The sequence below is a fragment of the Coturnix japonica genome, chromosome 6 (assembly GCF_054131305.1).
Source record: "Coturnix japonica strain WE chromosome 6, WE-NBRP24, whole genome shotgun sequence".
NCBI lineage: Eukaryota > Metazoa > Chordata > Aves > Galliformes > Phasianidae > Coturnix > Coturnix japonica.
Window position 1 is genome coordinate 24,550,613 of NC_140668.1, and position 11,068 is coordinate 24,561,680.

The following is an 11,068-nucleotide window of genomic DNA, read 5'->3' on the forward strand; positions in this document are numbered from 1 at the left end:
GGCTGGGAGCACCCTGGGGCAAACAGGGCCCTGGCTGCCCTGCTCGCTCTGCAGGGATGTCACTGCCCACCCCCAGCTTTTCCCCGGATGCTGCAGCAGAGCTGGTGCCAGGAGCCCGGGGCCATCTGGAAACACTCACTGACAGCAGCCAGGGACCCTGACAGAGACAAAGGCTTTGGCAGAGCCCAGGCTCTTCGCTGCTGGCTGCACGGCCTCTGGGCACCATGTATGAGACCCTGGGGAGCACAGGGATGGAGCCCAGCAGGAGCCCCGCTGCTCCCCCGTCCCAGCCTCTGTGTCTGGGGAACACACATACTGCTCAGCTGCACCCTGCCAGGATCCACCTCCCAGGCAGCCCCAGATTCCTAAAATAGGCTGGAGAACGCCCAGAGCTCGGTGTCTTGCTGGGATGGGGCTGCTGGCATCCCCCACTCTGCCCTGCAGACCCAGGGCTGGCACAGAGCACGGTCCCAGCCATCCTTCATCACATCCCCCTGCCACAGTGGGGGCAGAACTGGAGAGGGGAGCTCACCAGATCCACACAGTATCTTCCCCTCCACCACCCCCAGAGGTGAGCCTTTCTCATAGGAGTGGCCTGATAGAGGAGGGAGGGAGGGAGGGGGTCCTAGGGGGGCTGCCAACATCCCCTCATCACGTCCCAGAGCTCCCTACCTGCCTGTGGCTTCTAGGCACACAGCAAGGCCACGCTGCCCCTTCCCACATGCTGGCAGCTCCCTTTGGCAGACCACGGTGCTGAGCCCAGGGACAGCCCCCAGGGAAGGGCAAGGTATAAATAGCTGCAGCCGATAAGCAGAGCCTGCAGGGTGCTGAGAGTTACAAGGCAGAGGCAGCAGCACACACACAAACAAGTGCCTGTACTCCTTTTCTCCCTGCTTCAGTTTCCCACAGTTTTAAGGGCAGCACAGAAATCCCCAGCCACTGAACAGCATCCTGCAGCCCGCAAGCAACCTTCTCCTGGGGGTGACACTAGCACAGACTCACTGCTGCCTGCTCAGCGCTGTGACCCTGCTCTGCTACAGGCAGAAGGGGAGCAATTCGGCCCACGTGCCCCACAGCGGGACCAGGAAGAGCCTCTGGCCCCTTCTTCCTCTGCAGGGTCAGGGCACAGCCCCCTGCGTGCTGCGGGGAGAGGACCCGGAAAGCGGAGAGGAAGTCAGAGAGGAAGAGCTGGGGCCAGGCCCCGCTGACTGCTGCTCCAAGGCCAGAGGAAACGCTGCTGGGAGAGGACAGGAGGAAGAGCCACGAGGCCACGGGGCTCCTGGAAAGCAGCTTGCTGGGGCCGTGGGAGGCACTGAACTCACTGGCTGCTGTCACAGCCAGCGCTTTCCCCATGCTGTGCTGGGGGGGCAGTCAGGGCGCACAGCTCTTCCCTCATCCAAATAAAACCTCACTGGGGTGGTCCCGCAGCGCAGGGTGCCAAGGGGAGCCCTCACCCCTGGCACCATTCACCCGCAGTGCAGAAGTGGCCAAAGTGCTCAGCTCGGTCCTTCCCTTTTCCTGGGCAGTGGCCAATAGCAAAACTCAACATAAATATTTCCCTCGCCTCCAGCACCACCTCCCCACGCTGGAAAACAGCTGCAGAGGATTAGCACTGCCCGGAGGTGTAATCCCCCCCATGGAGAGGGCAATGTTTAGCCAGGGACATCCAGGGAGATGAAGAAACAAAGGCAAAAAGGGCAAGAAGCTGAGCTTGGTTCAGATGTTAGTTCCTGGATATCACATCCGTGGTTGGATCAGAAGCAAACGAGGCAGTGCTCTGCAAGGCAAGGTGCTGGGGTGGCACAACACGGCCCAGTGCTGCTCAGCACTGCTCCTGCTCGCTCCCAGTGCCTCTGCTCCTCAACCAGCTCCCCAGACCTTGCTCTCAGGTGCAGCAACCCATGCGTCTGGCACCCTTCAGCAGTCAGAACTACAAAGGAAAGCCTTGCCTTTGATTTAGAAAGTAGGCTCCGGGTGCTCACATCGTGCTCCAAGTGCTTGTTCAAAGCACGTGGCCCAGCCAGTAGTAGAGGAAGGAGAAAAGCTTGCAGAGGGAAAAGCAGCTCATCTCTGGCCCTCATCAGCACACGCTCCACCCCAGGCTGAAACTTTCCGAGGGCTCCCTGTGAAGAGAGATTCCTTTCTCTCCCACCATAAAGAGCAGTATGGGTTCGGGCAGGAAGGAGCAGGCCACCCACAGAAAGGTGAAGGAGCAGGAGAGAATTCAGAGCTGCTCTGCAGGATCCCCCTGCCCACTCCCTGCATGGAGCTGGGGCTGCCTGGCAGCACACAGTGGCCATCCTGAGGTCGGCTCCTGGCTCCTCCTGCTTCCATTCCTCCCACATTGGGGTACACTGCATCCAGCCTGGCCAAAGCCATATGCACAGCAGCAAAAAGCTGGGCCCTTCCTCACAGGAGTTTTGCTAATGCACGTTTACTGTACAAAGTGACTGCTGACACAGCTCCTGGGATCTGCCGGCCCATCTGCCAGCAGCATCCTCTTCTCCTGTGGGCAGAGCATCCCAACTTCACCTGCCTTCATGTCAGTGACACAGTTAAAGCTTTGATGGGAGAGGAGGATTAAAATAGAATAGTTTTGGACTGCACTCTGTAAACTCATCACCATCCTGTACAGGAAAGAGCCAGTATCTGATGATGCTCTACTTTGTGCATTGTGTAAACAGGAAGATTCCCTATTTGGCTTCATCTTTAAAACTACGCAGAGCCCACATGGCTGTAAGGGGCAGGCAGGGAGCTGGCACAGCTCCTGGAGCAAGGCAGGGGTTGGCAGCAGGGCCCAGCACATCCCAGCCCAGGGCTGGGTTAACACACAAAGATCTCTCACCCAGCGCCACCCCAAATCCCTGGTGATGAGGGACGATGGGCCCAGTACAGCTGGGAACGGCAACTCCTGGATATGTGCTGCTGAGCGAGGGCTGGTGGGAAGGGATGCTTCACTTGCCAGGGTTTGATGGATTCCCTCAGCAGCTGAGGCTGGGCTGCTCCCCCATGCCTGGCAAGCACTGAAGTCCCGTCAGGAGAGCCTGGCCATAGACTTCATTAAGGCCAATCCTTGGCACAGGATACAGCATGACTCCACTTAACGAATCTTAAGCCCAGCCAAGTCTTGACAGATATCTGAGCAGGATGGATGGTGCCTTCCCATGTGGGCTTCCTTGGAACCACCGAGCTGTTCAGCTGCTACGGAAATCAGAGAGACTTTCACCAGAAACCCTCCTGCAAGCGCCATCCAGCACCAAGCAGCAGCACAGGGTCAGCACCTCCCTCTCCAATCACAGCACCTTCAAGGAGCACACAAGGCAGGTGCATGGTAGGTGGGTGACACAAGAACCAGCTGGAGAAGTGGGGCCCTTACACAGGACTGAAGGTAAACGGACATTCCAAGTCCTGAAACCAGGACTAAACACAGAATGTGGGGCAGACTCAGGACAGATGTCTGCCAGCAAACTCTCCCCCAGGAAACACCAGCTTTGTTTTAGAGCACAGTAAGATATCTGAATCTTAGTTCACACAGAGCCCAACACCAGGGACGGACTGACCCCCATGGTGGGTACACACCCACCTGCACAGCTGCTGGGGCTGAGCTCCAGGGAGGAAAGGCATCAGCTTCTCCAAGACTTTCTCCATTACTGGTGGAAGTTTGCAGCCTCCCCTCTGCACGCCATTCCACAACAAAGGCAAATTGGTTGGAGGCAGGGAAGGGCAGGCTCAGAACAGGAAAAGACTTCCGCTTCACTGCTTCGCTTCTATTATGCTTCTTCGTCTTTGATCCCCAGGGAAAGGGACAATTTGGCAGCTGGAAGGCTATTGTGAGCTTTCTGCTATAAGTAGCTGCTCGGGGCCTGGCTGAGAGCAGGAGTTGTTTAAATACACAGCTATCAGAACTGTGCCAGTTTAACAGGCAGGTAAGACCAATTTATCACTGCTGGGAAAATGGCTTCAAGTAGGCAGGGAAAGAAAAACCCATTTCCGTGTACCAGAAGAGAACAGCATGGGTTTTGTCACAGGTCAATTAACACCAGCTCACGAATTGGAATAAGCCACAGCAGACAGATCCTGTCTCCTCTACCGAAACCCTACTGCTTCTCCTCTCTCCACATCACTGTTGTCCACAGCCACGCAGACCCTTATAAAGCAAAGCTGCCAAAGTCAAATTCAGAAGCAAATCTTAACATCTGGGCTATGGAAACTCCTCAGCACTTCCTCATACGAGCTGAAGGACCCAACAAAGGAGTAAAACGACAGGAGCAGACTTACAAACAGTCAAATGTTTAATAACTTTCCAAGAAGGAGTATTACATCCATATTTAGAGTGTATATAAAATAAGAGATGGAAAACGAGGAAAGGAAGATAAAACTGGTATCTTCAAGAGGGCACGCTTAGCTCTGTAATCCCTGCCGAATCCTCCCTTCAGAGGGGCAGTGGCCGCTTTGAGCAACAAGAGATCAGGTACCGTGCCACCTGCAGTGTTTAGGCTCAGCACTTTAGGAACAGTTAGTAGGAAAACTTTGATTCTGTAGGACTCGCACACCAACAGCACAGTCCCAGACCTGCTATGTGGTTAACCGTGTCCTATCCAGAAGAGGGAAACCAGATGAATCAAAGTTACCCTAGGCAAGGTGAGCTGACAGAAAACTTGGGTCTCAGCACGGCTTTCTCTTTCAGCTTCTTCTGTCGACCCCAAACATTTCTTGTGCCTCTTCTCAATGTAGTGTTATTGCTGGACAGAGCAGGGAGAAGAAGGGAGACACTTACTACACACACAGCATTCAGGTGGCACCTAGAAGACCGTACTGGGAAGGCACTGAGGGTTCCCTGAACACCTCTGTGAGGCCACTTCATCCCAGAAGGCTGTGATGGATTCCTCAGAGACATGCCCTTGTTAACACTGCCTCCCACTAAGATTGGCACCTCCCCCCTCAGATCCTTGAAATTCTATTCAGAAATAGTCTACACTAAAACAAGTATCTGCACTGGGAAAGCCTGGCCCTGATGAAGAAGGTGCAGGTAGCTGTGAACAGCAAAGTCACAGTGCTGAGTCATGGGCAACAGCTCCCAGGAGATGCTAGGGAGCTGCTGCTCTGCCCAGCACCCTCCAGCACAAAGCTGCGCAGCTATCCCTGCCATTCTCCTAAGTGGGAATGGCAACTTCCATGTGCTTTGGCAGGAAAGCCACTCAGCGAGCCACCAGACAGACTGCTCATCCTGCAAATAGAGAGGGTGCTCCCTGGCTGCAGGCCAACGCCAGAGAGAACTCCACTGCCAGACGAGACTCTGCATTGTAAAGGCAGCAAGGAAAGGAGACATGCTTGCCTGGCCCCACTGCTGCTCCCGCCCTCCTTCCCCACAGCTGGCTCACCTTGGCCTTGTTCTGGACAGGCAGGTACAGCTTGAACTCGGCTGGGAGCTCATCCTCAGAGTACAGCCGGTCAGAGAAGTACACCCGTCGGATGCGACAGTTGGCGTGGATCTGTGAGTCACAACACAGTCAGCTCCTTTTTCCACTTGCTGTCCCCACATCCAGCTTTGTCACTGTGCAGCAGTTTGGATTCTCCAGCTCAGCAGCCTGCACGAATCCTTCCAGCCCGATCACTGCTGCTGGGTAGTCTCCCTCCTGCCCCAGCACCACCTATTGCAGGTTTGGGGCAAGGTGCCACAGCACACCAGCTATTCTCCAACAAACTATTACCAGTCAGCAAACGCCCTTGTTTGTTTTGCAAGGAAGGAGACATTCTGGCTGCCCCATTAGAAGAGTTTTGGACTGAGTCTTTCCAGGAGACCTTATGAACACTCTGAATCTAATGGGACATCAGGGAAAAAACACCAGCCCTCTGCTTTCTTGTCTGCTCTCTCCATTGACACGGGCTGTCTCAGGAAGCATGGCCAAACTCTGCCATCTCCACAAAGCAGAGACCCACCTTAGCTGCTTGGTAGCAGAGTGTTCTTGGCTGTGAACCCATCTCCACTCCTCCACTGGTATCAGCATTAGGAGGACTAATGCTGCACTTGAAGCACTCCCTCTCTAGGACTTCCTGAGGTTGGGAACTGTCCAGGCTGCTCTGCCTCTGCTACCAGCTGAAGGATTCACTCCTATCCCCTCGTGGGTACATGAGAAGCCTGACATTTCCTAGGTCAGCAGTTTGCTGATCTGAGGGCAACCCCACGAGGCACGGCAGCAGTCACACTAAGGAACAGGCACACTCAAAATAACACATGCCACTCAACACAGAAAATGTGAATCGCCAGCATAGGAACCAAGCTATGCATCCTCAGCAGGAAAAGGCACTGCAAAGGAACCGAATGGGGCCCAGCTTGGATTCCTACTTTTCATCAAGGCTGTTCCAACCAGCAGAAAGCTGCCACGTTGGTTTTCACTTGCAGGACGTGACTGCTTCTTACCTGAACTCTCAATGTCTCAATGTAATTTGTCCCGTAAGCCCTGCGCGTGAAGTCTGAGAGGTTGAACTGGATTTGGTTCCAGCCATCATCCAGCCGCATGGGCATGGTGCAGATGAAGGGCTTCACTCTTGTTGTGCTCTGGTAGTTACTCGCCCGAAAGCGCCGGCGTACGTTCTTGTCATCGAGCACCTGGGGCAAGGAAGGCAGGCTGCTGAGCCCCATGTCGGGGTGCAGACCCCCTCACGCCCTCCTCACTGGTCTCTGGACCCTGCCCTCCTCACCTGCACTTCGAAAGTGAAATACTTCTTCAGGTTCTTGATGATCATCACTAGGAAAGGCAGCTTGATGCCCAGGGTCTTCTTTGGGTCAGCAGGGCACGTGATGTATGTGGTACTGAGAAAGACAGAAAGATGCTTTAGGATCTCTCATGGCACAAAGCACACAGTCCAAGTCCCAAGCCTTTCACTTGATCTAATGCAGTTCTGGAGGACAGGCAGGAAGAGGTAGCTGTGATCATAAGATCTCAGCAACCAGCAGGGCTTCCTGCATCAGGAGGGAGAGCTTCAGACAAAGCTGCAGAAAGAACAAGCTGAAAGGCCCAAAGAAGGCATTTCAAATTCCACTTCTCCCCACACAGGGCATGAAACACCTCCCTGAATTCTGTTTCGAGGCTATGTCTCTTAACACAACCTCTTTAACTGAACAGGTAGAGTCCTCCAGAGCACGGCAGAAGGCCTGCATGCTGTATATGGCTGGGAAGACAAAGGTCATGAGCCCTAAAAGCACACGTCATGTCTGGCAAGTTCTGTATCAACACATCTTGGGAGGAAGAGCAGTGCTGGCACAGCCTGACTGCAGGAGAGGAGACTCCACTGCCCTTATAAGGAGCACCCTGCTCCAAACCACACCGCAGCAGTGTGGCTGTGGGGATGCCGAGCCTGCAGCCAGAGAAGCCCATGTCTCCTCCTCCAGCTGATGGGGACAACCTGATTAAGTGAAGCACCATAAGCAATCCCCGTCATAAATCTCTCTCTCGCCCGCCTGTCTGTGGTCAGAATAGCTGTCACGTGGGCAGAGCAGCAGAGCAGGCCTAAGATATGAAAGATGCAGAAGGCAGAGGGCTGTTTCCTCAGCAGCCCACAGTTGCACCTTCTACACTCAGCTCCAGGACAAGCCCTCAGGACACGCCAAGGGCCGAAGCCACCTTCCTCCTACCTGACATTTGTTCCTTCAATCTCCAGCACCAGTGACTGGATGTCATTATCGGTGATCCGCTTGATGTGACCATTGCGCACCTGGAGGAAAGCGGGCAGACAGCACAGCCGTTAGAGAGAGAAACAAGAGATGCCCTCAGCTCCATGAACAAGGGGAAAAAGACCCTTAGAGGATCATCTCCTTTCACTTGGCTGCTATAGCTCTGGACTTCCCTGCTTCCAAGACTTTAATCCTCACCCCAGAGTGCCAAGACTCCAAGCAAGTGTCCGTGGCCAAGCACGCTGCACAGACTTTGATTTATCCAAACACTCTCCAGAGAACAGGGGTGACTCAAGCTTCATGTAAGGCGCCCAAATAAACAAACAGATTGCTCAGAGCAAGAGCAATCCAGAGTGCGATAAGAGCTACAACCAAGTATGAGCAACAGACATGTGAGTGAAGGAGGCCACCAGGCAGCTACCAAAGGGCACTGGGCAATATGGCTGGGCACAGCTGACTGCCTCTGTGGCAGAGCAGGACCAGGTGGGAGCCTGGTTCAGACACTTCCACTGCAGAGCACACAGGCTCAAAGTCCAGGTCTGCTTTGCTAAAGGGCGCAGCCTCCCATTGCTTGGGAGGCCACACAGCAACCAGCAGCCAACACAAACTCAGCTTCCTCCACCAGCAATCATGGCTGAATCCCAGGCTCTGAGGATCGATGTCTTTAATGATGCAGCTCACATCCCATCATATTTATCTCCATTTAAAAGGCACTTTTGCTAATTAAGCCTCCTGCTCTTCTCCAATGCTAAATCAGCAAATTGCAACGCTCCTTCCGATTTCATACATTCATTTCCTCAGCACCTCTCACTGCTGCTAATATCCAAGATACATTAAGCTCCTGAAGGGATGGTTCCGATCAGGAACTACAAAATGATTGACAAATATAGCAGCTCATCTTCAAGGTTCACATCTCCACAGGGACCTGCCCTAGGTAACACTGCAGGGCTCTGCAGGAAGGAAGAGGAGCCCTGCCAGCAGCCCAGCACTCTGCCCCATCTCTGCATCAAACCCCAGCCTGCATCACCCAACCCCTGCTGGGAAGTGTTGGCCTCAGCCTGCCCTGCCAGCCTGTCCCTAGCTCTGCTGCTTCCAGAAAGCATTAAACTCAGCTTAATGGGGGATCCTTATGAGACAGCCACATCCCTCCTTTGTATTAAATGCAGCTCTGATGGGGAAAAACCAGTCACATAAGCTCTGCATCACGTGGCTTTTGGTTTTTCCCCAGTGACCTTTTTTTTTCCCTTCTAAATCATCAGCCCAGCAGAGCCTCCATGTGCATCTAATGAAGCAGCAGCTGGCATAAAGGAAATGAAAGCCAGGAGCCCAGAGGGGCAGGGCAGTGACTTAACACTGGGAAACCACCCTGCGGCAGGTGACAGCAGCAGTAACCAAACCTCCATAGCAACACTCACCATGAGATTACAGCTGTACACAGAGAGAAGCCCAGGTGTGGCCCCTCCAGAGAGGCCAAAGCAGGCGGCTTAGCTGAGATCACTCAGCATCTTCTATCTGTGACCAGCTGACCTGGAAGGCTTTCCTTCCCTAGATTAGAAGCAACCTGTCTTCTTCAGCACTACCAGGATGAAAGGCATCAGAAAATAAACTGGTTGGCAGAAACGCAGGCAGGAAGGGGCCCTTCCCCTCCCAGCCCTGCCCAGCACAGCATGAGCTCCATGAGCTGCACCCAGCTGCAGACAGCACACACTGCACAGTGCTCAGCACCAGCTCCTGTGAGACACTGCAAGTGTGACAGCAGCTCGAGGCTTAAGCCTAAGCAGGCGGATTTCTGGAGCTGTAAGACAGGGTAGCAACCTTCCCAGTAAAGAGAATTCCTTCTAATGCCCTCTGAATCAAGCAGGAAACCTTATGCTGTCTAAGGATGAACTGGAAAAGCTCATTTTGCAGTTGTGTGCCCCGAAGCCCCGAAGGAGAGGCAGCTTCACAGGGAGTTATAACAGCCGTTATTCCTTAAGGCTGTGGTTGCTGCTGGCAACGCTCCGACATAACAAAACCCAGAGGAAAGCGAGGCAGGACGGCACGGTGTGAGGCCGACCTCTGGAGGAGCACGGCTGAATGGGTGCGAGCAGCAAGGGCCGGAGGAACACGGCTGGCACCAGTGCTCACAGCAGGACTGGGGCTGCACAGCGCTATGGGGTGCACAGGGCTAAGGGGTGCACAGCGCTATGGGGTGCACAGCGCTATGGGGTGCACAGCGCTATGGGGTGCACAGCGCTATGGGGTGCACGGGGCTATGGGGTGCACGGGGCTATGGGGTGCACAGCGCTATGGGGTGCACGGGGCTATGGGGTGCACGGGGCTATGGGGTGCACGGGGCTATGGGGTGCACGGGGCTATGGGGTGCACAGCGCTATGGGGTGCACAGCGCTATGGGGTGCACAGCGCTATCCCATATGGGATATGGATATGGGATCCGAACAACCACCTGCAGGATGCGATCAGAACCGGTCCATGTCGGGGCACACATCGCCCCCGGCTGCTGCAGGTCGCCGTGCGGGCCGTTACCGGACGCCCCCAAGGCCCCGATCCAGGCCCCGAGCACAGCCCAGCTCCCCACACACACATCCCTGTGTCTCGTATCGGGACACGGCGCCGTGTGGGGCCGGACCGACCCCCACCATCCGCGATGCTCCACACGGAGCCGCTCCGCCCCGCGCTGCGGTAGCGGCCCACACACACACAGCGCTGCTCGCCGCCCGACCCGGTGCCGTTCCGCCCGCCCCGCTCCGTCCCTTCGCGCACCTTCTTGTCCCAGATCTGCAGCGGTTTGCTGCCGATGCTGTACAGCACCGAGAGGAACCCGCTCTGGAACGTGTTCTTGAACATGGCGGATGCACCGCGCCGCCGACGCGGCAGGTGGCGGAAGGATACGGCGGGAGCGGCAGCACACGGAGAGCAGCGCGGATCGCTCCGCCACCGCCGGGAACTTCCGGGAACCGCGGAACCGTCAGCAGGGACTAATTGAATGGAGGAGGAGGGGAAACAGCGCGGGGTGGGAACGGGGTGGAGAGTGAAGGTGAACGGGAATGGGACTGAATAGGAGCTTCAGTACTGCAGAGCTCGGGTTAACAGCCAGCCTCAGTGCTGGCTTGGAAATGAAGGCTGGAGGAGGAAGAGAAGGGAGTGATGAAAGGGACAAGAGCAAGGCCCATGTGCTGGGAGCAGCAGGTACCAGCAACAGCACCCAGCCATAGCACCCAGCAACAGCACCCAGGCATAGCACCCATAGCACCCAGCCATAGCACCCAGCCATAGCACCCAGCCTGCCACCTTCAGGGCTGTAAGGAGCAGTGTCCCTAATGGTGGCAAACAGCCCCTTTTCCTTTGCTCCCGGTGACTGTACAATAGCTCCTCCTGCTCTCCTCATTAAGC

At 55.4% G+C, this 11,068-nt stretch overlaps 1 protein-coding gene across 2 annotated transcripts; it reads right to left on the minus strand.

Moving 5' to 3' along the window:
• Positions 1–4,274: 4,274 nt before the first annotated feature.
• On the minus strand, positions 4,275–10,547 carry CFAP20 (cilia and flagella associated protein 20). Of its 2 annotated transcripts, none has more exons than XR_014947462.1 (6): positions 10,439–10,547; positions 7,637–7,716; positions 6,703–6,814; positions 5,941–6,610; positions 5,382–5,820; positions 4,275–4,742 (listed from the first exon to the last, which is right to left on the minus strand). XR_014947462.1 is itself a non-coding variant. In XM_015873814.2 (6 exons), exons 1-6 carry the CDS (start codon positions 10,520–10,522, stop codon positions 4,737–4,739), a joined length of 582 nt encoding a protein of 193 aa, XP_015729300.1. In that variant the 5' UTR covers positions 10,523–10,547; the 3' UTR covers positions 4,275–4,736. The 2 variants fall into 2 exon arrangements, 1 of the variants encoding a protein (XP_015729300.1); XM_015873814.2 differs by having other exon boundaries at positions 5,382–5,492; positions 6,422–6,610.
• Between the last annotated feature and the right edge of the window lie 521 nt (positions 10,548–11,068).